The sequence below is a fragment of the Lampris incognitus genome, chromosome 14 (genome assembly GCF_029633865.1).
Source record: "Lampris incognitus isolate fLamInc1 chromosome 14, fLamInc1.hap2, whole genome shotgun sequence".
Lineage (NCBI taxonomy): Eukaryota > Metazoa > Chordata > Actinopteri > Lampriformes > Lampridae > Lampris > Lampris incognitus.
Window position 1 is genome coordinate 5,657,024 of NC_079224.1, and position 27,841 is coordinate 5,684,864.

Consider the following 27,841-nt stretch of genomic DNA (forward strand, 5'->3'; position numbering starts at 1 on the left):
TAACTAGTTAATGGTCACGGAAATTTGCACGGTGTTGTTGTTTATAAGGGTGGGGATACCTTAGGTCACTTAGATGAGTGATGATTCGTTTCTCTCAATAAATGTTTCCTGGTGAATTGATTAAACTTTGTGTGATTTCCTTACTTGGATTATTGACCAGGCATAAAGACATTCATACAGTTTTCTTATATATGGGTTGAAAGTTGTTAATACACAACTCTCTCTAGTACTTAAGAAAAGAATGGAAGATTAGAGACTGGTCGATGGTTATTAAGAGACCCTGGATTGCGGTGCGGTTTTTTAAATAGAGGTTTAACCACAGCTGTCTTAAAACTGCTGGGAACAGTGCCAGTAATAAGTGATAAATTAGCAATGTCTAGCATTGTAGGTCCCAGGAAAGGCCAGAGGTCTTTAAAAAGTTTTGCTGGTAAGGGGTCAAATAGGCAAGTAGTTGGTTTAGAAGCTGACATGAGCTTAGTCAAAATATTAAGAGAGATAGTCTCAAAAGCTGTAATAACAGACTATCAGTGACTCGCTGTATAGATATGAATTTTGTAAGACAGGATCTGCAGGAGTAGCTGGAGTTGAACTAATTTTGTTTATGATCTCATCAACCTTATTGCGGAAAAAGTCTAGGAATTCATGGGCCATGAATGGTGAGCAGCTAATAGATGGCTGGTTTTTGGAAAATTTAGCTACAGTGTCAAAGAGAAATCTGGGATTATATTTATTAATATTGATTAAGCAAGAGAGATATACTGCATTTGCGGCAGATAAAGCATGCTTGTATATCAATAAACTCATGCCAAGATGGGTAAAAAACTTCCCATTTTGAATTTCGCCATTTACAGTGCATCCAGAAAGTATTCACACCCCTTCACTTTCCCCACATTTTGTTATGTTACAGCCTTATTCCAAAATGGATTAAATTCCTTTTTTTCCCCTCATCAATCTACATACAATACCCCATAATGACAAAGCGAAAAAGGTTTTGTAGAAATGTTTGCAAATTTATTAAGAATAAAAAACCGAAATATTGCATTACGTAAGTATTCACACCCTTTACTCAGTACTTGGTTGAGGCCCCCTTGGCAGCAATTACAGCCTCAAGTCTTCTTGGGTATGAAGCTACAAGCTTGGCACACCTATATTTGGGGTATTTCTCCCATTCTTCTCTGCAGGATCCTCTCGAGCTCTGTAAGGTTAGATGGGGAGCGTCGCTGCACAGCTATTTTCAGGTCTTTCCAGAGATGTTCAATGGGGTTCAAGTCTGGGCTCTGGCTGGGCCACCCAAGGACTTGCCCCGAAGCCACTCCTTCGTTGTCTTGACTGTGTGCTTAGGGTCGTTGTCGTGTTGAAAGGTAAACCTTCGCCCCAGTCTGAGGTCCTGAGCGCTCTGGAGCAGGTTTTCATCAAGGATCTCTCTGTACTTTGCTCCATTCATCTTTCCCTCGATCCTGACTAGTCTCCCAGTTCCTGCCGCTGAAAAACATCCCCATAGCATGATGCTGCCACCACCATGCTTAACTGTAGGGATGGTATTGGCAAGGTGATGAGAAGTGCCTGGTTTCCTCCAGGCGTGACGTTTGGCATTCAGGCCAAAGAGTTCAATCTTGGTTTCATCAGACCAGAGAATCTTGTTTCTCATGGTCTGAGAGTCCTTTAGGTGCTTTCTGGAAAACTCCAAGCGGGCTGTCATGTGCCTTTTACTGAGCAGAGGCTTCCGTCTGGCCACTCTACCATAAAGGCCTGATTGGTGGAGTGCTGCAGAGATGGTTGTCCTTCTGGAAGGTTCTCCCATCTCCACAGAGGAATGCTGGAGCTCTGTCAGAGTGACCATCGCGTTCTTGGTCACCTCCCTGACCAAGGCCCTTCCCCCCCAATTGCTCACTTTGACTGGGCCACCAGCTCTAGGAAGAGTCCTGGTGGATCCAAACTTCTTCCATTTATGAATGATGGAGACCACTGTGCTCTTCAGGTCCTTCAAAGCTGTAGACATTTTTTTGTACCCTTCCCCAGATCTGTGCCTCGATACAATCCTGTCTCGGAGGTCCACAGACAATTCCTTTGACTTCATGGCTTGGTTTCTTTTCTGACATGCACTGTCAACAGTGGGACCTTATATAGACAGGTGTATGCCTTTCCAAATCATGTCCAATCAATTGAATTTACTGCGGGTGGACTCCAATCAAGATGTAGAAACATTTCAAGGATGATCAGTGGAAACAGGATGAACCTGAGCTCAATTTTGAGTGTCATAGCAAAGGATGTGAATACTTATGTACATGCAATATTTCAGTTTTTTATTTTTGATAAATTTGCAAAAATTTCTACAAAACCTTTTCACTTCGTCATTATGGGGTATTGTGTGTAGATTGATGAGAAAAAAAGGAATTTAATCCATGTTCGAATAAGGCTGTAACATAACAAAATGTGGGGAAAGTGAAGGGATGTGAATACTTTCCGGATGCACTGTATGTGCCAGTCTCCTGCAGGCCCACTTAAGAGCATGTTTCTCATCGTTAAACCAGGGTGTAGGTCTCTTTAGTTACCTAGCTCTGGTAGTGAGAGGTGCAGCTGAATCGAGGAGACTAGAGAGAAACACATTTAAGTCACTAGTGAGATTTTCAGCAGAGTCAGTCACTACAGTGAAAGGAGCCAAGACTTCAGACAGCTCCTGGCCAAATGTAGCTACAGTGGAGGGACCAATGTGCCAAGTGGCAGTTACATCTGTGCTGACATTAACTGGACAGACCAATAATGCTTCAAATTTGCTGAGAAAATGATCTGGCACAGCAGATGTGGTTGGCAAGACAGTTCAGAAACAGCTATCCCTTCAGATAAAACCACATTAAGGGTGTTAGCACTGCAATGAGTCAACTCTTGAACAAACTGAACGAAACCAAAAGTATCAACATGAGCCAGAAAGGCTTTACTAGAGGACCAGCAGCCTTATTCAGATGAATACTGAAATCAATTAGAATCTCATCAGAATGAGTAACAAAACCTGAGACAAATTCTCAATTCTTCAAGAAATAGTGAGTACGAACCAGGAGGTCGATAGAATATCACAATCTGGACTTAGTCAAGTCAAGTTTATTTGTATAGCCTGTAGCTTTGTAGAGCTGAACAGAGTCTGTTCATGGTTCAGAGAGGAGGACTTATAACAAGAGCCTCAAAAGATTTGAATTTAGATTCCCATTTAGAAATTACATTGAAAATAGACTTAAATGTTAAGGCAATACCCCCACCTGGTTTATTTGCCCGAGCTACATGGGTGTAAGTATAGTCAGGTGGGGAAGCTTCATTTAAGAGAAGGAAAACATTTGGTTTCAGCCATGTTTCACATAACCCAATCATATCAAAACTATGTTCAACAACCAGACATGTATTAGTAAGGCTTTGGTAGACAGTGATCTGATATTTATGAAACCAAACTGAAGCATCTTGTGATCAGTAGTAGGGAGAACTTCAGAGCTACCAATAGATGAAATATGAAATGGAATTAGACACCTTGTATTATTAGTTGACCATTCTGAAGACCTATGCTTTGAATGATGTTGTGGTCACACTTTTGATAACATTAGAGGTTTGATTCTGTCGTTTATTAGATACTTCGTTGCACATTTCACCACCCCCACCAGTGGTAGGAATGATTATTAGATTATTGTGATTCACACATTTAGGAGAGGAGAGTTTGGGAGCAATACATCAGAATAGGGAGATACTCTCTTGGTTATAAGACCAAGCTGTCAGTCTGATGATAATCTACACTATGATAAATTACCTGACTAAACATATTAACTAAACTAGTTGACTCCACATTGGCACTAGGTTTAAACCTAGCAGGCTCTAATCACCTGCAATCTGCTGAACGATAAGTCCCTAGTGTCAAACTAAATGTAGACAGCCATCTATATTGCTAGACAAAAGAATGGCGCCAGCCCCAGTAGGGTGAATGTCATCCGCTTTCGGCAGGTAAGGATGGCCCCGCAAAGAAGGCCAGTTATCAACAAAACCAAATCCCTGCTTATTACAGCAATGAGCCAGTGTGGCTAGTTGAAAACATGGCGATTGTTGCATTGTGACAGGTCATGCTGAAAATGAGATGTAAGTAATGCTGTGGTTGTGGACCCTGCAGAATGTTTTGTTGTGGGCAGTATTGCAGAAGTTATTACTGCAAAATCTGAACCACTTTAAAGACCACGTTTTTGTATGAAGCATCAGTTTCACTTGTAAGCTTATTGAAACAAAGAATCTATGATAACTGGGCGTCCAGGTAGCATAGCAGTCTATTCCGTTGACTACCAACGGATTGCCGGATCTAATCCCCATGTTACCTCCGGCTTGGTCAGGCGTCCGTACAGACGCAATTGGCCGTGTCTGCGGGTGGGAAGCTGGATGTGGGTATGTGTCGCTGCACTAGGGCCTCCTCTATTCAGTCAAGGCACCTGTTCGGGGGGGGCCACCAGGTCATGATGAAGTGCAACTGCATTGGAGGGATTTGCTTTTGCCTTTCTGAGTTTGAGTTTGTGTCTACACAATTTGCAATTCTTTTTCCTGAGCAACACATGAGGGGCAGTCCTCTGGCTCTGCTGCTGTCCAGCCATCACATCAAGGGTGGTTTGAACCGGTACAGGTAGAAGTGAAGACCGATATGCTAGTCTGGGAGCTCTGCAGACTGCCATCATTGCACTAAAGTCTTGGCTTCCCAAGCTGTTTGACATCATTGGGCTTTGCTTTGCATTAAGGCAACACAGATATCTATGACAAATATCAATCATTCAAATGGATTAAATGAGCAGCCTATTTGTTATATGACTAATAACCTGCTGGGGCGCTGTGATGTCATAACCTCTGTGTGCATCATTTACGTCAACAAGTGGGTAAACGACTGAATGGTTTGAAACAATTTCGATTTATTTCTTAATTGTGCGGAAGAAACTATTTTATTAACAATGGAATGCTTTGGGGACAGCTAAGCCAGGTAATGTGCTGAGAGCGCTAGAAGAAGAAAAATGACATCCTCACTCAAGCATAGAACACTGATTTTTTTGTGGAATGTAGGGAAATTGCTCAAATGTCTACTACTACTGCTACTACAACTTTCGGCTGCTCCCGTTAGGGGGCGCCACAGCGGATCATCCATTTCCATCTCTTTCTGTCCTCTGCATCTTCCTCTGTCACACCAGCCACCTGCATGTCCTCCCTCACCACACCCATAAACCTCCTCTTTGGCCTTCCTCTTTTCCTCTTCCCTGGCAGCTCCATATTCGGCATCCTTCTCCCAATATACCCAGCATCTCTCCTCCACACATGTCCAAACCATCTCCATCTTGTCTCTCTTGCTTTGTCTCCAAACCGTCCAACCTGAGCTGTCCCTCTAATATACTCGTTCCTAATCCTGTCGTTCTTCATCACTCCCAGTGAAAATCTTATCATCTTCACCTCTGCCACCTCCAGCTCCTCCTCCTGTCTTTTCATCAGTGCCACTGTCTCCAAACCATACAACATAGCTGGTCTCACTACCATCTTGTAAACCTTCCCTTTAACTCTTGCTGGTACCCTTCTGTTACAAATCACTCCTGACACTCTTCTCCACCCACTCCACCCTGCCTGCACTCTCTTCACCTCTCTTAACTCCCTGTTACTTTGGACAGTTGACCTCAAGTATTTAAACTCATATGCCTTCGTCACCTCTACTCCTTGCATCCTGACCATTCCACTGTCCTCCCTCTCATTCACACATAGGTATTCCGTCTTGCTCCTACTACTTTCATTCCTCTTCTCTCCAGTCCATACCTCCACCTCTCCAGGCTCTCCTCCACCTGCAACCTATTCTCACTACAGATCACAGAGTCATCCGCAGACATCATAGTTGACCCGAGGAGTTTACATTTTAAAGTTTACTCTTCAGTATACCAGGTTTTTCCTGGCTCAAATCAAACCAAACTGGTAACTCTGCTTAACCATCATTTGTGCGTAAATGTTCACACCCTTTTCTGGCCCACATCACCCAAATGTTTAAATCAGTTATTAAGATAGAATAATAATATATAAATGTTACTTAATATAATGAAATGTTATAAAATGTTGTAGCCTACCCATTAACAGTATCTTCATTTTGAAGCAAGTCTGAGAACAAATATATAGATTAAAAAATTATGGCATATGAAATTACAACATTAGGAGTTTGAGTTTTCAGCCCTCTTTCAAGTCGCCAAAACATGTGCACCATCCTCCCTAACCTTTTCTCCTTTTCAGCATCTTTCCCCAGCCGTACCTCTCCTGAGCTGTCCCAGTCTCTCTCACACTCTGTCCTGACACACTGACTATCTTCTTACTTGCCTTTGAGCAATGGGGACTTTGACCAGCTACAGACATTACTAGCTTAATACAGGTTGCCAGTTCTTCTCCGTGGACTATGATGTTTGCGGATGACATTGTGATCTGTAGCGAGAGTAGGGTGCAGGTGGAGGAGAGCCTGGAGAGGTGGAGGTATGCACTGGAGAGAAGAGGAATGCAAGTCAGTAGGAGCAAGATGGAATACCTATGCATGAATGAGAGGGAGGACAGTGGAATGGTGAGGATGCAAGGAGTAGAGGTGACAAAGGTGGATGAGTTTAAATACTTGGGGTCAACTGCCCAAAGTAACGGGGAGTGCAGAAGAGAGGTGAAGAAGAGAGTGCCGGCAGGGTGGAGCGGGTGGAGAAGAGTGTCAGGAGTGATTTGTGACAGAAGGGTACCAGCAAGAGTTAAAGGGAAGGTTTACAAGATGGTTGTGAGACCAGCTATGTTATATGGTTTGGAGACAGTGGCACTGATGACAAGACAGGAGGTGGAGCTGGAGGTGGCAGAGATGAAGATGATAAGATTTTCACTGGGAGTGATGAAGGAGGACAGGATTAGGAACGAGTATATTAGAGGGACCGCTCAGGTTGGATGGTTTGGAGACAAAGCAAGAGAGGCAAGATGGAGAAGGTTTGGACATGTGTGGAGGAGAGATGCTGGGTATATTGGGAGAAGGATGCTGAAGATGGAGCTGCCAGGGAAGAGGAGAAGAGGAAGGCCAAAGAGGAGGTTTATGGATGTGGTGAGGGAGGACATGCAGGTGACTGGTGTGACAGAGGAAGGTGCAGAGGACAGAAAGAGATGGAAACGGATGATCCGCTGTGGCGCCCCCTAACGGGAGCAGCCCAAAGTGGGAGTAGTAGTAGTAGACAGGATGTCAGTGCTTGTCAAGCTGCAAATATTCACCTAAGTTTATAAACCTGACATTAACCCTGAACTTTGATAGACAGCTAACACCTAGCCAACCTAAAAGGGAGATGATGAAATGTTTTGTGGTAATAATGTTTCATGGTGATTTTATAGTGATATTGAAAATAATAGAAGTACATTACACTTGTTGATGTGAAGACTGGACCATTAGTTTCAAACTTAAAACACAGCATCAGGTTTCCTCAGGCATGGCTGTGAAACGCTCTGTCCTGTGTTCTTTCCAGCCAGCAGCAACTTTTGCTCCCTCTCGTTGGTCGGATCAAGCACGCCCGCTGCCTAGCAACCATAACAACTCACATGGACGCAGAAACCGTTCTTGTTTGTTTGCCCCGTGAAGCAGTCGGATGAAGCTGCAGCGCCCCTCTGGACGACTACCGCCGGTGCATGTTAGAATGGATGAAAAAATGGATAATGTCTATTGGCCGCACACAAGACAGACATTATAATGAAAGTAGTTGTTATTTTGCCAGCACTGGCCTTTTTTATTGAGTAGATCTGGGAAACAACCTGAGTGGCTGCCTTTTAATATTCTGTGCAGGAAAAACCTTGATATGGTGTTTCTTTATGAATACTTTATACTACCCTGGAAGACCAAACAAAGATGGTACCGACTTATTCCGTTATGAATTAGTGTTAAATTTAAAAGTCAGTGACCTGTAAACTGGCTAGTTTCTGGGTGATTTTTCAAAATAACCCAAAGGAAAATGCCAAACTCTGCAGCTAGTGAGGTACAGCGGAAGCAGGTCAGGGACGGTGATAGTAAAGGAGGTTTTTAGTTCAGCCTATGGGAGAGAACTTAGTTCTAGAGTTGGGATCGCTCAAAGAAGTCATTGTTGTAATGTATAAGATGCAAACTCCCTAATGTAATTTATTCACTGCATCAAAACATTTTATTTGTCCAATTCATGCGGATCAGTGTGAACTGGTAAGAGGCATGGTTGCCTTTTATTAAAGATGTACTCTTTATCCATTACTTATTAATTAGTAAGCAAGTCAGATATGTTGGCAGGAAGTATAATACACTGTTTAAGATGCTGTCCCTGAATGAAATGTAAATGTGATCAGCTGTATTCTTCTTTCTGGCCCGTGTGTTTGTTCTCTGAGGTTTCTTGTATTTGTCATGAGGCTGGATGTGTGCACTGTGTTTTGGGCTAGTGCGGGATTGTGCTGAATTGTGGATGGTGTGAAATGTAATTTGTCAGACCTTTCTTTCCACAGCAGAGAAAAAATTAGATTGGTCACAAAACATTTCTAGGTTTTGCTCAGTATGGAACTTTTCATTTGGAATTTTGCTCATCTTCAAACAGTGATTTATTCACAATTTATTCAGCCTAGGTTTTGAACTTTGGAGACAAGGGAGAATTTCCAGTTTAAAAAAAAAAAGAAAGTCACATGCAGTTTAAAAGTACTGATGATTCTCGTGTCCTTATGTGTTAGGTGGACTTACTGTCTCCCATGCCTTTCGTGGTCCATGTTAATGCTGTCCATTATAGGGCCCGGGCCAGGTGCAGACAAAACAGGCAGTGATTGTAGTGATGTTGCAAACACCACCACGCTGGGCCTGGTGCCTAGGCCCAGGAGAACAGAGCCGTGATTGATCAGGCCTCTCATTCCCCATCAATGACCCATTTGAAAGGCCAGTGGTCTTGGCCCTCATCATGAGGTCAGCCCCTCATTCCCATGGCCTGAATGGCAGTGTAAAATCACCAGTGCTTTTTTTAAGGCTAGGCTGCACTCCGGCCACATTCACTTTTTCTCTACCGAAAGCTGATAAATTACAAATTATTTTACAGTGTAACTGGAATATTGCCACTACCTGCTGTATGGGGTGAATCTCTTCGAGCTCAAAAGAAGAACTGATGTCATGGCTAAACCACCTCACTTCAACTAGTGTGGAAGGCTTTTTAATGGACGGGCTTCGGTGAAGACGTTGTTATGTAATGTATACTTGCGAGTAACGTCAGTGGGAAGAATACTAGAAGTTGTGACCGTCCACCTTCAGACAGAACAAACGTGAGTGACCATGCCCGGTTCTGTTGAACCAGGAATAAGAGAATGAGCCTGTGGTGGCCTCTTCAATATGCTGTAGATGACATATTGGGCCTAGGGCAGAATTCCTGGGTCTGGCTAGACCAGGTGGCCTGGTGTAGGGCATGTGAGGAGTGTGAACGTCAGTACCTGCAGCTAGAGGAACCCGGTATGTCCTTCTTCTTTGTTGTGTTTGTGCCTGGTATGCAGAAGTGCGTTGATTGCATTACGTCAGTACACTTTAATGTGTTCAGCTTAGATGGGATGGACTGATCATTTGGGACTCTGGAAAGTGTAAATAAAGATGAGGGGATTGAAGTAGTTTCCATTGAATAGTGCTGGCGATGGGTTGAACCTGAATAGTGAAGTCTTGAGTGCCTTCATTGGGTGATGCTCTCACCCTTTTAGCTTTGCCCTGTTTGAGAGCTGGGCGCAAGCTGGAAGTAGGGCAGTTGCTTTTAAATTTAGCTCCAAAAGCCCCTCGGCTGCAGAGAGCAGCTTTATACTCTGAGCTGTTTCAGGCTCGCAGTGCCAAGAGTGGGCGGTTCTCAGTAGTTAAGAACTTTCTCCTCTCCTGCGCACAAAAAAACTTGTCAAAAGATCGTCTCTTCGGGGGCATTCGGGTAGCGTAGCGGTCTATTCTGCTGCCTACCAACACGGGGATCGCCTGTTCAAATCCCCGTGTTACCTCTGGTTTGGTCGGGCGTCCCTACAGACACGATTGGCCGTGACTGCGGTTGGGAAGCCGGGTGTGGGTATGTGTCCTGGTCGCTGCACTAGCGCCTCCTCTGGTTGGCCGGGGTTCCTGTTCAGGGGGCAGGGGGAACTGGGGGGAATAGCGTGATCCTCCCACGTGCTACGTCCCCCTGGTGAAACTCCTCACTGTCAGGTGAAAAGAAGTGGCTGGCGACTCCACATGTATGGGAGGAGACATGTGGTAGTCTGCAGCCCTCCCCGGATTGGCAGAGGGGGTGGAGCAGCGACTGGGGCGGCTCGGAAGAGTGGGCTAATTGGCCAGATACAATTAGGGGTGGGGGATCAGGATAAGCAGTTTGGATAATGGATGGATGGATCATCTCTTCTATCTCTCAGCTGTGTTGATGGTGTAGAGCCATGGGAGTCCTGCTAGCTTTTGTTCCTAAAGGCTACAGCTGACAGTAACCCAATTTGTTGATGATATGCTACTCAAGCTGCTAGTGTTCATTTTAAAGTGTTGCAGAGCAGACTTACATCGAAGGTTGTGCTCAAGTAAAATTGTCCCAGTGTCTCTGACAAAAACGACCTTATATTTCTTGTGCCTGCACTAAATGTGTTGTGTGATTGTAGATGAGCCAGCCAGCCCCAGTGTTGACCGCGAGGCAGCTCGCATTCCAGCTTCCGCTGTGATTTCTGTTGCTCCATCCACCACTACTGCCAACGCAAGCCCAACCTCTCCGTGCCCTCCCATTCGCCGCCAGCTGTCACATGACCAAGGTAAGCGTGATCTGTGTGCTGAGTGTGAGGTGGGGAGGCTGAGGAGATGGCACTCCTTTGTTTGCATGCAGTTTCTATGACAATGTAATCGGGCCTGTAAAATTATCCGGGTTTTATTGTGATATTTGGATTTGATAAAACACAAGCTTATTAAGGTCCACTAACCATATCCACTATTTACACACTTGATGGCACTCCTGTAATTTGCAATTTTATATACGATACCTTTTTATAGTATTGGTTAATGGTGAGCAGTCCACTACATCACATTCCTGGTATTTGAAAAATTACTAAGCAAAGAAGATTCTTGTTCTGATTTCAAATACAACAATATGTTTATGCAGGCCGTTTTAGCTGAACTAGTCCAAATTACACGCACGCGTGAGAAGACTTATTCTCATTTGGCAGACCACCAGTTCCAAGATCTTAGGGTGTAATTAACAAGGTTCTCCTGCAGCAGTTTTCAAAGAGGGGTCTTAGGAGTCTTACAAGTCCTGTATGGGACTCTAGAGGGCGAGATTGTGTAATTTCACCTTTAATGGATTTGAAAGGAAGCAATCAAGACTTACAGGAATGACGGCTCTGAACAGAGGTAATTTTGGAGTCCCTATCCAACAAAAAAAACTGTATTGCTTTTGATACTGCTGCAAGATGAGTAACGGGGCTTCCAGGCGAGATATGAGCATGACCTAGATTTTTATTTATTTATTTATTTATTTAATGCAGACAAGAAGTAAATTCAGACCATATGCTCAGTTATGACATCTGAATTATTTTTAACAAAATTATGAGATTGTCCCCACTTTTCTTGGTCCATTTTATTGTTATTTAGCTTAGGGTATAAGACTGAATATAACTCACGGGCGCTCAGTCTCTGATCCACGTTAGCACTCAGGTCCATGACTCGGTTTGGGATATACAAAGCGCTTATATGGGGTCTGTCTTTGACTTCTAAGAGTCCCTCAGAAATGCCCTTCTTGAGTCTGAGTCAGCAACCAAAACGGAACGGTCCAAATCCTATGATGAAGGTCTTGACAACTACCGTGAGGAGGGGCGAGGGTGAGTACATATCAGGATCTGGTGATTTTGTTGATCTGGCCACACAAATCCAACTGTCCTTACCGTCTGTCTCAATACATTCTCAGTTACCTTTTTTTCCTTCATCCTCTTTATCCTTTTCTCCAGGCGGTCTTCCAGTAGGCATATGCACAGCCTGTGGGGCCTCAAGAAGGTGAGATACTTCAATGGACATACAGCATGCAGGGTGTTCTGAGAGGAAAGACTGTCTAAATTCATATTTTTTCTCACATTTTAACAATTTATTAATGCACACACACATACATACATATACAAACAAACATACATACACAGAAACTCAAAACAAAGCAAAACCAGTAAGACATCAAGACAGAAGGTTAATACAGTTACATATATATAGCCTGGGTAACCAGGTGTGATGATGGGATAATGGCATATCACAGTAGGACCTATATGGAGGTGTAATGCGAGATCTCAGTCTATGCTAGACCATAAAGACCACTTCGGAGGGCCTGGGCCCGATCCTCTCCAATATAGTCCAGAAAGGGATCCCGGAAGTGAAAAGCCAGAAGCTGATAGCTTCTAGAGGGATAAGTTCCATAACACACTGACTCCAATGTGAAACGGTAGGGACGGAGTCCGAAATCCGCTGAAGAAGCTCCTTAAGCAGCTTCAGTGAGGAAGGGCTGAGATTTAGTGCAGCTGAATGTATTCCTCTGTACTGGGGCAGTTGGGAGGTTGTTCCTTAATCAAGTTGTTTTCTTTGAATTACTCTACACCTCTTCAGTTGACGCTGTGTCTTATATGATCTCCATGTTTTCCTTGACTCATATTGAACTGTCTTGTCCACAACATTGAACAGGCAGGATTTGATGCTTCTCTGGCACAGGTTCAATAGCTTCTTTTGGTTATGTTTTATGCCAAGGGAATTATAAGTTCTGACATCTGTAGTTTTTGTGTGTGTGTGTGTGTGTGTGTGTGTGTGTGTTCACCCTGGCATGTTGTGGTTTACAGGCTCTGGATGGACACAAATCTTCTGAAGACTCTGGATCTAGAAGGGATTCCTCCTCTGATATCTTTGCGGATTCCTCCAAAGAAGGCTGGCTCAACTTTCGACAGCTTAGCACAGATAAAAATAAGGTATACCCATGCACCTCTCACCCAAACTGTCGTCAAATGCCCAGATATGTTTTGAGTGTTTAATGGAAACCTGTCTTCCATCCTCTTGCCTCTCTTAGCGTGTTGGTAGTGGAATGAGGTCTTGGAAGCAAATGTACGCAGTGTTACGAGGCCCCTCCTTCACACTCTACAAAGACAAGAAAGACGGGCTGTCCCATGCCTCCTCGCAATCTGACGAGGACCCCCAGCCAATCAGCATCAAGGCCTGCCTGATTGACATCTCCTACAGTGACACAAAACGCAAGAATGTGCTCCGGCTAACTACATCAGACTGCGAATACTTGTTCCAAGCGGAGAACAGGGATGACATGCTGGCCTGGATCAGAGTCATTCAGGAGAACAGCAATTTGGATGAGGAGGTGGGTTCTAGCAACACTATTGTACTGTAGGATATTGACCACAAGCCAGTGCATCCTTCTCACTATTTATCACCACTACCAGAGACGAGTATTTTGGCGTAGGACTCAGCCATCCCACAAATATAGAATTTTTTCTGCTGCTGAGTTTACCCGCTAAACTTGCAGCTTACCACTAAACTGCAGTGTCTCTCTGTGTTGCCTTGTGAAGAGACTACGGGCTCTCTGACATCAACCCTTTCAGCAGTCGATATGCGTTCAGCCATGCTCTGATGTTGTTAGCCACACAAGGTGAAGGCTTATCTTCTCTGAGCACAAGGCTGAAGTTAGTGTTGTTTCATATACACCCTGTGGATTCAATGTCAGAGGACTGCTGGCCAAGGAAATAATTCAACAGTGCCATCATTTGTTCAGCTGATTGCTTGTTGTCAGGTCGCTTTTAGGTTTCCGTGCCATGTTTCCCAAAACGAGAGTCAGCTCAGTTCAGACAAACCAGACTGTGTTAATGCCGCGTTCTAGCTATCCGGGGATAAGCTGTGCCTTATTTACCTCACCGACTGATAACCCTTGTGAGAAAATAGCTGGTTTGATGAAGTATATCACATTTTAATAGTCTGTCATACCACAGACAAAATCTTGTCGGCGTTATCGAACATTCAGCACTACCCCCCCCTTTTTTTTTTCCTCCCTGATTGTACCTGTCCAATTACCCCACTCTTCTGAGCCGTCCCGGTCTCTGCTCCATCCTCTGTGCCGATCCGGGGAGGGTTGCAGACTACCAAATGCCTCCTTCCATACATGTGGAGTCACCAGCCGGTTCTTTTCACCTGACAGTGAGGAGTTTCACCAGGGGGATGTAGCGCATGAGAGGATCACGCTATTCCCCAAGTCCCCCCTCCCCCCCAAACAGGCGCCCCGACCAACCAGAGGAGGCGCTAGTGCAGCAACCAGGACACACACCCACATCCGGCTTCCCACCCGCAGACACGGCCAACTGTGTCTGTAGGGACGCCTCACCAAGCCGGAGGTAATACGGGGATTCGAACTGGTGATCCCCATGTTGGTAGGCAACGGAATAGACCACCAGGCTACCTGGACGCCTTAGCAGCACCTTCCTAATGCTGCGCTCACACTGGCAGTGACTTTGTCGCTGTGTGCCGCCAACACCCTGTGGCGCTGTCACTTGCAGCCAGCTTGTGGGCATTGCGAGCGTGGTTTTGAGGAAGTGTGCTATAAATGTATTAACAAGAGATGCATCAATTTTCTACAAACCCCAATTCCAATACAGTTGGGACGTCGTGTAAAACGTAAATAAAAACAGAATACAATGATTTGCAAATCCTTTTCCACCTATATTCAGCTGAATACACTACAATGACAATATATTTAATGTTCAAACTGATAAACTTTATTGTTTTTTTGCAAATATTCACTCATTTTGAATGTGATGCCTGCAACACGTTCCAAAAAGCTGGGACAGGGGCATGTTCACCACTGTGTTACACCACCTTTCCTTTTAACAATGCTCAATAAGCGTTTGGGAACTGAGGACACTACTTGTTGAAGCTTTGTAGGTGGAATTCTTTTCCATTCTTGCTGATGTACGACTTCAGTTGCTCAACAGTCCGGGGTCTCCGTTGTCGTATGTTGCGCTTCATAATGTGCCACACATTTTCAATGGGAGACCGGTCTGGACTGCAGGCAGGACAGTCCAGTACCCGCACTCTTTTACTACGAAGCCCCGCTGGTGTAACACGTGCAGAATGTGGCTTGGCATTGTCTTGCTGACATAAGCAGGGACGTCCCTGAAAAAGACGTCGCTTGGATGGCAGCATATGTTGCTCCAAAACCTGTATGTACCTTTCAGCATTAATGGTGCCTTCACAGATGTGCAAGTTACCCATGATGCCATGGGCACTAACACACCCCCCCATACCATCACAGATGCTGGCTTTTGAACTTTGCGCTGATAACAATCTGGATGGTCCTTTTCCTCACTAGCCCGGAGGACACGACGTCCATGATTTCCAAAAACTATCTGAAATGTGGACTCGTCAGACCACAGCACATTTTTCCACTTTGCGTCAGTCCATCTCAGAGGAGCTCGGGTCCAGAGAAGCCGGCGGTGTTTCTGGGTGGTGTTGATATCTGGCTTTGGCTTTGCATGGTAGAGTTTTAACTTGCACTTGTAGATGTAGCGACCAACTGTGTTAACTGCCGATGGTTTTCCCAAGTGCTCCTAAGCCCACGTGGTCATATCCTTTACAGAATAATGTCAGTTTTTAATGCGGTGCCGCCTGAGGGGTCGAAGGTCACGGGCATTCAATGTTGGTTTTTGTCCTTGCCACTTACGTGCAGAGATTTCTCCGGATTCTCTGAATCTTGTGATGATATTATGGACTGGAGATGAGGAAATTCCTAAATTCCTTGCAGTTGTACGTTGAGAAACGTTGTTCTTAAACTGTTGGACTATTCGCTCACGCAGTTGTTCACAAAGTGGTGAACCTCGCCCCATCCTTGCTTGTGAACGACTGAGCCTTTCGGGGATGCTCCTTTTATACCCAATCATGACACTCACCTGTTTCCAGTTAACCTGTTCACCTGTGGAATGTTCCAAACAGGTGTTTTCTGAGCATTCCTCAACTTTCCCAGTCTTTTGTTGCCCCTGTCCCAGCTTCTTTGGAACGTGTGGCAGGCATCAAATTCAAAATGAGTGAATATTTGCAAAAAACAACAAAGTTTATCAGTTTGAACATTAAATATCTTGTCTTTGTAGTGTATTCAATTGAAAATAGGTCGAAAAGGATTTGCAAATCATTGTATTCTGTTTTTATTCACGTTTTACACAACGTCCCAACTTCATTGGAATTGGGGTTTGTAAATCAAATGTAGAAACTAATAAATATTATTAATATATATTAGTCACTGCAGTACTCATCAATGCAGCTCAGGTTCACATTCACAGTCGTGTGCAGACGTGTTGTGTTGTGTTGTGTTGTGTTGTGTTGTGTTGTGTTGTGTTGTGAGCTGCCTGGTGTTTTTGCCTTATCAGGGCAAAATGAACGACAACACCCATTGGAGAGAGGGATAAATGGACACATCTCGGCAACATATGCTGTCCTGTAGAAACCCGTTGTATAAGTCTGACCCGTCTGACAGGTTTCAGTCCCGGTGGAAACGATCTAACTATAAAAACAAAAAAACAACCACATGCATGCATGTTCATGCAGTTGTGATTGGTAGCCTATGCTCTGCACCTCCGAATATAACTTTCATCTTACTTTTTTTTTAATCAAAAATCAAGTCACGGTACTCCCAATTAAAACATTTCAGGCGATCCAACTTACTGTGGAAGAGGTTCAACATATCGTGACAGGAAATCGCCAGAAACAGTTTCTGCTCCGTGTCAGCTATGGGAACGGAAATGCTAATGTAGGAACTCAAGTTTCAAAGAACGTTTTACAACGAAAGAATATGAGGAACATCTGCCCTCTGATTGGCTGTCGCTCAACTCTGTCACTGCTCATTTGCATAAAGTTTAACATTGCTCAATGTTTGTTTTTTTTTTGTCGCCAAGTCATGGAGATGATGTCACTCGCCGTGCCATGTCTCTCAGTGTTGGCCAGAAACCACTGGAAAGGAATGACTCCCGGCGGCTCGGTCTCGTGTTGTCGTGTCGCCGGTGTGATCACAGCAGAATAAGACAACATGGTCCACAAGAATAATTACAGAAGCATTCTGAGTCTCTGCTTTATTTCTGCTGGCGTTGTGTGTATATGTACATGACAGGGCAGCATGGTGGCCCAGTGGTTAGCACTGTTGCCTCACAGCAAGAAGGCAGAGGGTTCGAACCCCTGGCCACCCCAGGTCCTTTCTGTGTGGAGTTGCATGTTCCCCCCATGTCTGCGTGGGTTTCCTCCCACCATCAGAAGACATGCATGTTAGGGTTGATAACTCCCGTCTGTGTCCCTGACGGCAAGAAGAACTGGAGTTGGTCCCTGGGCGCTGCACGGCGGCTGCCCACGGCTCCTAGCTACATGGCTGCCCACTGCTTCCAGTGGTGTGTTGGGATGGGTTAAATGCAGAGGCTGACTTTCCCCACGGGGAATAATAAAAAGTAAATATACACCTCTCTATATGAGTAAAATCTACAAATCTGCATACAAGCTGAGGAAATGTACCCCCCTTGTGTAATTTCAGAATTCAGCTGTAACGAGCCAGGATCTCATCAGTAGAAAGATCAAAGAATACAACATGATGAGGTAATCGTCAGTCAACACCGCCCCCTAGGGCTCAAACATTATACCGCGTCTTACATTACCTTTTTCAATGGCATCTGTGTGATCGTGTATCTCTTCTTTTGTGTTTATCTCTCCATCTGAAACTTTATCCAGTACACCCAGCAGTAGGTCAGAGCCTTCGCCCAAAACGTCCCGTCAGTCCCTCAGCATCAAGCAAGCCTTCCTCGGAGGTAAAGGAGAAGGCAAGAGTCATAGCCCTCATTCACCTAAAGCTGGGGAGGAGCGAAGGACTCTGAAAGGTAGAGCTTTTGGTAAAAAGACATAGCTTTCTATCTTTGTATGTGCTGAGAGTTTGTCCAAGCTTAGATGGCTGCTTTGTGTGTATGGACTTCCCCTCAGATGACTCCAGCCCACCACGGGACAGAGCTGCGTGGAAAAGAGGGATTCCAGGAATCATGAGGAAGCCCTTTGAGAAGAAGCATCCCGCTGGGGTCACATTTGGGGTGCGGCTGGATGACTGTCCACCTGCTCAGAACAACAGGGTAAGACTGTGAACATATCTACATTTCTAGCACCGCAGCATGCAGGGTATGTGATCAGCATGGGTTAACATCCACCAAGGCAGCATGCAGGGTATGTGATCAGCATGGGTTAACATCCACCAAGGCAGCATGCAGGGTATGTGATCAGCATGGGTTAACATCCACCAAGGCAGCATGTAGGGTATGTGATCAGCATGGGTTAACATCCACCAAGGCAGCATGCAGGGTAATGTGATCAGCATGGGTTAACATCCACCAAGGCAGCATGTAGGGTATGTGATCAGCGTGGGTTAACATCCACCAAGGCAGCATGCAGGGTATGTGATCAGCGTGGGTTAACACCACCAAGGCAGCATGCAGGGTATGTGATCAGCGTGGGTTAACATCCACCAAGGCAGCATGCAGGGTATGTGATCAGCGTGGGTTAACACCACCAAGGCAGCATGCAGGGTATGTGATCAGTATGGGTTAACACCACCAGTGCTCATACAAGCTGGAAAAAAATAAACTTGAGGGTATGCAGAGTTTTCATCTCTCATACGATTAATTGCCACCCATTTAAGAGGATGTGTTTTTTTTCCTGATATGTGTTGTGCAGTTTGTTCCTCTGATTGTGGAGATCTGCTGTAAAGTGGTGGAGGAGAGGGGCCTGGAGTACACTGGAATTTACAGAGTCCCTGGAAACAATGCTGCCATCTCCAGCATGCAGGAGGAGCTCAACAGCAAAGGCATGACGGACATAGACGTCCAAGAAGATGTGAGTGAGAGAAAAACACACACTTAAGGGCCCCAACACACCACAACTTCAGCCCGTTGGTGAGCATCTGTGACCCTAGCTTTTGAGGCGTGTCCCACACCGTTGGCACTAGTCGGACCCCTGTCGGCAGCTTTTCGGCCGATTCAGCATGTTGAATCGGTGGAACCTGTCGGTGAGAGAGATCACTCTGATTGGCTGTTCAGCTTAGCGAATCAGTGCAGAACATACATGGTAGGTGGCTGTCGGCTGTAGTCTTTGCAGTTTGTTCAAGTGCTACTTTCTGGCCCAGATGGCAGGCGACGTGAGGCGATGCAACAGTTGGCCTTGGTCGTCGCTAGCCGGTTTGGTGTGTCTGGGTCCTAACACGTCCATATGTTGGCTGCACACCCAGCAGAGCCACATTCCATCAGAAATATTTTAATAGTAATTGTTCCTTGGAACAGTTAATGAATGATGCTGTTTTTGATCTTTCTTTTTCCCCACAGAAATGGCGGGACCTCAATGTCATCAGTAGTTTATTGAAATCCTTTTTCCGCAAACTTCCAGAACCCCTTTTTACAAATGGTGAGACCTTCTGAATGTGGTAACAATCATTACAAAAAACCCAATCTTCTCAAGTAATCTAAGGTGTTCGGTGTGCTGTTTACCATTTATCTTGCACTCTTTTCAATAGTCATGTGACTCCCTTTTGATTAACAGAGAAGTATGCAGAGTTCATTGAAGCCAACAGAGCAGAGGACTCGGTGGAAAGGCTAAAAGAATTGAAGAGGCTGGTGAGTAAGAACTGATGAGGGAGTGTATAATGTCTCTGAGCCTGAAGATATTTTTAATGGCTTTAAATAAGGTACATTGGGCATTTGGGTAGCATGACGGTCTATTCTATTGCCTACCAACACAGGGATCGCCAGTTCGAATCCCCATGTTAACTCCAGCTTGGTCGGGCGTCTCTACAGACACAGTTTGCTGTGTCTGTGGGTAGGAAGCTGGATGTGGGTGTGTGTCCTGGTTGCTGCACTAGCACCTCCTCTAGTCAGTCAGGGCACCTGTTTAGGGGGGAGGGGGAATGGGGGGGAATAGTGTGATCCTCCCATGTGCTACGTCCCCCTGGTGAAACTCCTCACTGTCCGGTGAAAAGAAGCTGCTGGTGACTCCACATGTGTCGGAGGAGGCATGTGGTAGTCTGCAGCCCTCCCTGGATCGGCAGAGGGGGTGGAGCAGTGACTGGGATGGCTCAGAAGAGCGGGGTAATTGGCCAAGTACAATTGGGGAGAAAAACGGGGGGAAATAAAAAAAAAAAACATTATTAACATTATTAACCCTAAAAATGTGTTTGTTGGTGTTTTTGTAGATCCTCGAGTTGCCTGATCATCACTACGAAACTCTCAAGTTCCTCTCTGCCCACCTCAAGAGAGTTTCTGAGAACTGTGAAATGAACAAGGTATGGGGATTGTGTAAGGTTGGACAAGAGCTGTTGGCATTTTGTGCCCTGGAACAACCTCACCACTGCTGTCAGCCCCTCAGTGGTAAAATGGGTTTGTTCTCATCTCCCACGCTTAATGTGCGAGTCGCGCAAATCCATTTAAGTGAGGGTGCCTTCATACCTGAGCTGTTTGGTCCGTTTTAATCGAATCCTGGAGCATTTGTCCCCTTGGTGTGGTTCATTTGGGTAGGTTTGAACGCCGCCATCGCACTCGGGTGCGTACCAAAACAACTGGACCAAGACCTTGTTGAAGAGGTGGTCTTGGTCCAGTTACAGAAGAACTCTGGTACGGTTCATTTGTTGTACGAACGTGATCCGACCCAAGTGCAGGAAGCATTGCACATTATTTGGATTAAGCCATTTTCCATCGCCAGCCGTGCTGTGCATTATGGGCCGAGGACAAGCTTCGTCAACACAGAACTGCAGACTGAAGGCGGCATGTCTTCTTCATGTAAGGTGACGCAACATGTTGTCTCTAGGTGTTCGTTGACTTGAAGTGCGTTCAAATGTGCCATTCTGCTCACATGTGTTGGCTTGGTATAGGGCCCGAATGATGACTGCAGTTATGAACAAATGCCAGTTCTGCTGATGGTCCATTTGGGATCGCTATCTCGGAAGAAAAATAAATTCTGCTTTCTCTGCCCGCCGACCACGAGGTTTCTGACCAGTGAACGGCATAACAGCCCCCACATGCTTGGTTGAAACGTTTTGGTTCGCTTGACATGTTGCTGTGTGAAACCAGACCAACGGGGAAATGCAACAGAGTAGAAGCTCATACGTGTTAGAACATTCTAAAACTAATAAGAGCCTGAACCCATCTCTTCAGATGGAGCCTCGGAACCTAGCCATCGTGTTCGGACCCACCCTGGTCAGAACCTCCGAGGACAACATGACCAACATGGTTAACCATATGCCAGACCAGTGCAAGATCGTGGAGAATCTCATCCAGCAGTACGAGTGGTTCTTCACCGAGGAGGGCGATGACGACCCTGTCGTATGTAGCAACTCCTTGTGCATGTTACTCCCAGGCGTACTCAAACCTGCGCTATGCTGGTTACATAAGACAAGCTGATGTAGTACAGCTGAACCAGAGGTGTAGTTTCATCTCCCAGTTACTCGCTGGGTTTCCATGCTGTCTGCTCTGTTGTTCTGACTGTCGTTCTCTTCGCCTCTTGCTGCAGACCACAGCTGAGCAGGAGAGCACAGTGCAGTCCCAGCCTGTGCCCAACATCGATCACCTGCTCTCCAACATCGGACGGACCGCCGGCTCCCCCAGCGAAGTCTCGGGTAACTCGCCAGCAGTTTCCCCACAGGGGGAAAACTTCTGCCTTGTCATAGCAGACATATTATCTTACCGGGCAATAAAGGCACTTGGATGAGAGGTTTATTCTGTTTGTGTCAGGAATGTGCTGATGCTAATGCTAATGCTAACAGTCATCATTTTTGTCATTCCATGGTCGGATTTTGCAGCGCTTAACAGCTAAGCAAGCCAAGTATTCTTCATGCTTCTCTTTAGAGCTTCTGCAAATTCTCAGTGAATGTATTTTAGTGTTTTCTTATCAGAAAATTCCTGTAAAATACTTTGCATAGATTTTTGTTGAGGCAAATGTTTTTTTTTGTTTGTTTTTTTTATGTGTTTTTTTTTGTTTACTTTGTTTTGGTCCTTCATTTGCCCAAGGGCATGAGGTTGTCTTGGTTATTTCTGTGTTCATTCTTTGCTTTGGAGTCTTTATTCTCCTCATCTCATGTTTCTCCCCGTGCTTCTTACCTTTGTTTAGACGGTGACTCCTTTTCTTTCAGTTCTTTTCTTCCCCCTTTTCCTCCTCCTTGCATAAACCCGGCATGTTCTTTCCCAGAGAAAACTAACGAGCAAAAGAAAGCAGTTGGAAGTTTTAACCCCTCTGACCTTTGCCCTTCTGTGTGTAGTATGTTGTTTCTCTCCCCTGTCCCTGTGCAGTACTCACACATTACCCAATCTTGACACAGGCCAAGTGGGCGGCGTCTATCACTCGGTGATGTCACTGATGGACTCTGTTATGTCAGTGGTGGAAAGCTGGGACTGTAGGAAGAAGGAAGAGTGTTGTGCCCAGTGTAGCTGCCTAGTCTGCAGAAATCCACATCTCTTGTAAATTTGGGTGAAAGGAGGAAAAAAAGACCAAAAAAAAAAAAGAAAGAAGTCGATGTTTGTCGTTTTTCCTGTGGTGTGCACGTTTCATATTTAAACGAATACCTGAACTGAAGGCATACAGAGCGACGCTGCTGCACTCTCTGAAAGTCCCTCTGCTGTCTCTCGTTGTCTCTTAAGCTGATCGCAAGGACAAGTAGCATGGTATGGTCAACCTCAGGCTCTCTCCCGATCATGTGGCATAACCCGTCATGGTACCTGGGGGGGCTGGGGGGGGGGTAGGGGCGGGACTGAGCTGGCTGTCTCCCAGTACACATGGATTTTGCTCACACACACACACACACACACCCATGTTTCAGACTGTTTAGCACTCAGGTGAACTGTGAAGCAGACGCACATGTGCAGACATGGGGCCACACAGCAGCGAGGGCTGTAATCACAAGACGCACACAGGGTTTTTGTTGTCATCGCCCACCAAAGGTAGCCTGTTTGTTTCTCTTTGTTTCCTCCGTTTCTGTTCATGCTTTTGATTTTTGTCTTTGTTGCGTTCTAACAACCCGGGACCTTCTTGCTGTGAGGCAACTGCACTACCCACTACGTCACTGTGCCGCGGGCCCCGGGTTGGTCCAACCTTGGGGGTCATCTCAGGTCGTCCTCTGTATGGAGTTTGCATGTTCTCCCCATAGGGCAGCACGGTGGCATAGTGGTCAGCGTGCTCGCCTCACAGCAAGAAGGTCCTGGGTTCGAGTCCCGGGGTAGTCCAACCTTGGGGGTCGTCCTCTGTGTGGAGTTTGCATGTTCTCCCCGTGTCTGCGTGGGTTTCCTCCGGGGGCTCCGGTTTCCTCCCACAGTCCCAAGACCTGTAGGTCAGGTGAATCGGCCGTACTAAATTGCCCCTAGGTGTGTGTATGTGTGTGTGCATGTTTGTGTGTGTGTGCATGTGGGCCCTGTGATGGCCTGGCGGTCTGTCTAGGGTGTCTCCCCGCCTGCAACCCAGTGACTGCTGGGAGCAGGATAAGCGGTTTGGATAATGGATGGATGGATGGATGGATGAATGGGTGGTTGGATGGATAGATGGATGGGTGGTTGGATGGATGGATGAATGGGTGGTTGGATGGATAGATGGATGGGTGGTTGGATGGATGGTTGGATGCGTTCTGCCCTGTCCTCATTCTGGGTAATGACCTACCGCTTGAGCATTGCTTATAACACCATCATCTACCTAACACCTCCCCTCCTCTTGTCAAGTACTCCACAACACCTCACACCCATCATTCCCATCAGTCCCTCTGCCTCCCCATCACGACCTGCACGTGGAGCCTCGGGATAAAACAGTTGTGTGTATCGGTATAAGTTATTCGTTTTGTGAACACTTTGCTTTTTTCATTTTCAACATACTTGGTTATCTATCTTTTTGCATTTGTTTCTTCTTCACTCCGAGGGAAGAGCTAGTAGCAAGGCTCACCACAGGAATCTGACCGTAGCGCTGATTTCAGGGTATCCGTCCAGTACACAATAGGCTGTCTGCAACAGTGGCACTGATCACCAAACACATGTCCAGCTAATATGTGTTCAGCTCAGGCCCCCTACGTGTGTTAGCTAGAAAATACTGGGCACCCTCTTATTTACGTGATGTGTGAGTTTGGGAAGAACGCCCTCTGCTGGTTGGTGGCTCACGTGTGATGCTCTGTGACTGGAGTGTTTGTCCGTGATGTGCCGTCGTTTCATGGGTACATGAGCATGAGCAGCTTTTAGTCTGTCTTCTGCCGGGTTACACGTCCTCTCCTCTCATCCGTCATCTCTGGCCTCTCCCTCCGCCTCCGCTTCCCCCATGTTGCCTCGTGTTCTCTCTCTCTCTCTCTCTCTCTCTCTCTCTCTCTCTCTCTCTCTCTCTCTCTCTCTCTGCTGAACATTAATGTGTGGACTGCGTTCATCCAGCTGCTCTCATTATACTAGTTATGTCTGTTTTGTGCTCAACAATCCTGCTGTTTCTCTGCCCTTTCCTCCCTCTTACTGATGACTGACTCCAGCAGGTCTACGGGCTCGAACACTTACTACTGACTCTTCTCTCTCCTATACAGATTCAGCATGTAGTGACTCCTCCAAATCCAAGGTAATGTTCCTCCCTTTGGCTCGTTGTGTTCTTGCTGCGCTGCTTGTGTGCAGCCGTTGTGTAACCGTGTCTTGCCTCTGTATCAGCAGGGCTTGTGGGGGTCCGGGAAGGATCAGTGTAGTAAAGAGATGCTGCGCTCCTCCTTCTTTGTCAGCCGTAAGCGTAAGAAGCCCAAAGACAAGGCTCATCCCAGCAGCTCGGACGATGACTTGGATGCGATCTTCCCAAAGAAGGAGCTCCCAGAGGAGGGCCAGCAGCAGCCTCCCTGGTCCCCAGGCAGCCAGACTGAGGAAGAGGAGCGGGAGACGGATGAAACCAGTGAGAAAGAACAGCGCAGGAACAGCTCAGAGGACCAGCTTGGCAAAACAAGTGGAAAGGAGTCTCGCTCCAGCAGCCTGATGTCTCAGCCGTCTCCCTCCCCGTCCCCCAAGTGCACCTCCCCCAGCCTCCACGACACATCCCCCTACGCCTCGCACTCACACTCCCCCAGCCTCGGTTACCGCACGCCTGTGGTTCACCAGTCCTCTTTGTCGGACCCGCCCTCCAACTACGACGACACGGTGTCTGACCTGGGCACCATGAACAGCACCAGTTCTCAGGCCTCAGTGGCCAGAGTCCGGCAGGGCTGGAGGCCGGCTCAAGGACTGGAGGTGGGCCCCAGTGGGGTGGCGGCGGAGATTTGCTCCATCACCTCTGACTACTCCACCACATCCTCCATGACGTTCCTGACCGGGGCCGAGCTGAGCACCATCAGTCCCGAGGTACGTTCGGTGACAGAGAGCAGGGGCGGGGACGACGCAGATGATGAGCGCAGCGAGCTTGTTAGCGAGGGGCGGCCGATGGAGACGGACAGCGAGAGCGACCTGTCGGTGTTTGTCAGTGGGAAAGATGCAGGTCTGACAGAGGAGCGATGCCAGCCAGACTTGCAGGAGGTCCTCCGGCCTCTCCCCTCCCACAGACTTATAGAATGCGACACCCTCTCCAGGAAGAAGGCTGCAGCCGCGCGGCAGAAAACGGACAGTGAGTCCTCGCTGGACGGAGCGCGGGGTGACAAGGACTCCACTCGCCTGACCCGGGCGCCGGGGACGGGCAAGGGCCGCTCCACGGGGAGCCTGAGCTCATCGTCCCGCAGTGAGTCGGAGAAAACGGAGCCTGCGTGGAAGCTGAAGATCACAGACCGGCTGAAGTGCCGCCTGCGAACTTCGGTGGATGACATGTTTGGCGTGGGCACCCAGAGGAGCCGGTCCCCCGAGGGCCGTAGTAAGAAAAAGAACATTCGGCGGAGACACACGATGGGCGGCCAGCGGGACTTTGCCGAGCTGTCCGTGTTGGGAGACTGGCAGCAAGGGGGCTCGGGCTTGCGGTCCGAGCTTTCCGCTATGGATCGGCTGAAGCCCAAGTGCAGCTCTCAGGACTTCTCCATTGGAGACTGGATTGCTCGCGAGCGCCATCGCAGCAGCAACCCTGAGGTCCGCCTGGACTTCTGTGAGCACCAGGGGGCGTCGTGCAACGCGGACCCCAAGACCCCAAGGGGCGCCTCGCGCTCCTCGGAGCTCCTCCCATTTCGTCCCGCCGAGCTGTCCAACGGGGACGTGGCCCAGAGTAAGAGCCTCAGCCTGTCGGCCACCTCCCACCCTCACAAACTCTCTGGTGCCCAGGTGGTCCACTCCCGCTTTTACCAGTACCTGTAAGACGCAGCAGCGCGAGTGTGCGGGCGGGGCCGTGTCGTGAGGTCCGTCGGACGCGCTCGTATCTGGGTGTCCGTGAGGAAGATGTCTCGTGAGAGTGAGCGTGTTCATGCAGAAAGTGTCAGTCCTGCAGCGTCATGTTGGGTGTCTGTGAGAGTTGTGAATGTGTGAAAGGAAGATGGCTGCACGCCGGGCTCGTTCATCTCATTCATGTCCAGCGCATGGACCACACGGTTAGCTTCTACCCTTCTTTCTGTAAGACAAGGGACTCTGGGCTTGCTTCACACGAGGACAACTTCTGTCCTAATTCAGATCCCAGTTACGCTGAAGATGTGGACGCCCTAGCGGTCGTGGAACAGGGGGCCTTTTTCAGTACGTGTAAAAAGGAAGAAGAAGTCTGCAACCAGGCTGAACTGCAGATTGTTCTAGAGGCCAGTTCAGCTGGATTTAAGGGTAGAACTTGTAGAACAAGTAGGAAATAGTGTTAAACCATATTTTTAGCATTGCAGAGGAACTATTTTTGTTTAAAGGAGAGTTACCATGTTTTTGCTCGGGGGGGGGGAACCAAATGAAGAATGTACAGACGTGCTGGCTGTAACAGACTAAAAGCTTTAGCTTCCTGTGTCTCGTGCTATAGTGTACATACCCTCCTCTGTTTCCTGTCTGTACTTGAAGCGTGTTTATCGGTACAGCCTGTGTTTGGACCGCCATACAAGCATTGTGCTGTCACAAGGGGCCAAGGTACATGGGGACGAGAGACGCTGGACTTATGCAGACGATGCTGTTGGTACTCGCCCCTTTTAGTAAAGCGGCGAGGAGCCGCGAGCCACATCCCTTCCATGCAGCGTGTTACGTGGTGCGTATGTTGATGTGCTTATGTGTCACACATCTGTCAGTTCTGGCATGAGACTGCAGAACAAAAACAAAAAAACGGAAGGTTAAGGAAAAAAAAAAAATATGAATAATCGAATCAAAATCGTGTTTCCTCGCAACAGGAAGTGCCTCACAGCGAAAGGTTAAGGGTGCCATACGGTCTTTACATGAAGATGTTACTGTGAATGACATTTTAATCGTTGACTCACACGGTTTATCCAGCAGGTCATCTAACCAACGCCGAGCTTCCATTCCACGGGCATTCCACTCCGGTCTTAACGTGTTTTGTCATTTCTTTCCCCCACTTTTACTTTCCTGGATTTTAACAGAACTTGAATTTTGAATATTTTCTGTAAAAAATAAATAAATGAATAAATAAGTAACTTAAATGTGTTTATAAATGCCATGTTTTAGCTGCTTCTCTCTTCATTGGCATCATGTGGCGGGTTAATGTTAAGTTCAGTGTCGCTCAGCAGGCCGGCTGGGAGCAGACAGGAGGTACTGGTTCTGTGTGGGAGACGTACTGGTTCTGTGTGGGAGATGTACTGGTTCTCGTACTGGTTGTGTGTGGGAGACGTCCCTGCATGTGAAGACACCTCGCTGAGCTGGGTCTCCTCAGTCAAAGGGGGGGCCGCACTCAGAAAACACTGGAAATAAATCTTGTTGA

At 46.8% G+C, this 27,841-nt stretch overlaps 1 protein-coding gene across 1 annotated transcript in view; it reads left to right on the plus strand.

Moving 5' to 3' along the window:
* The window catches only part of arhgap21b (Rho GTPase activating protein 21b), an 81,768-nt gene extending 53,927 nt beyond the window's left edge, over positions 1 to 27,841 (plus strand). Inside the window, exons 9-24 of the mRNA XM_056293697.1 lie at positions 10,636 to 10,782; positions 11,739 to 11,841; positions 11,968 to 12,013; positions 12,835 to 12,960; positions 13,059 to 13,358; positions 17,556 to 17,617; positions 17,750 to 17,895; positions 17,996 to 18,138; positions 18,737 to 18,895; positions 19,381 to 19,459; positions 19,595 to 19,668; positions 20,244 to 20,333; positions 21,202 to 21,369; positions 21,557 to 21,662; positions 24,582 to 24,613; positions 24,700 to 27,841. Coding sequence (XP_056149672.1) covers positions 10,636 to 10,782; positions 11,739 to 11,841; positions 11,968 to 12,013; positions 12,835 to 12,960; positions 13,059 to 13,358; positions 17,556 to 17,617; positions 17,750 to 17,895; positions 17,996 to 18,138; positions 18,737 to 18,895; positions 19,381 to 19,459; positions 19,595 to 19,668; positions 20,244 to 20,333; positions 21,202 to 21,369; positions 21,557 to 21,662; positions 24,582 to 24,613; positions 24,700 to 26,304 — 3,386 coding nt within the window. The 3' untranslated portion in view covers positions 26,305 to 27,841. The remainder of the gene's footprint in view (positions 1 to 10,635; positions 10,783 to 11,738; positions 11,842 to 11,967; positions 12,014 to 12,834; positions 12,961 to 13,058; positions 13,359 to 17,555; positions 17,618 to 17,749; positions 17,896 to 17,995; positions 18,139 to 18,736; positions 18,896 to 19,380; positions 19,460 to 19,594; positions 19,669 to 20,243; positions 20,334 to 21,201; positions 21,370 to 21,556; positions 21,663 to 24,581; positions 24,614 to 24,699) is intronic.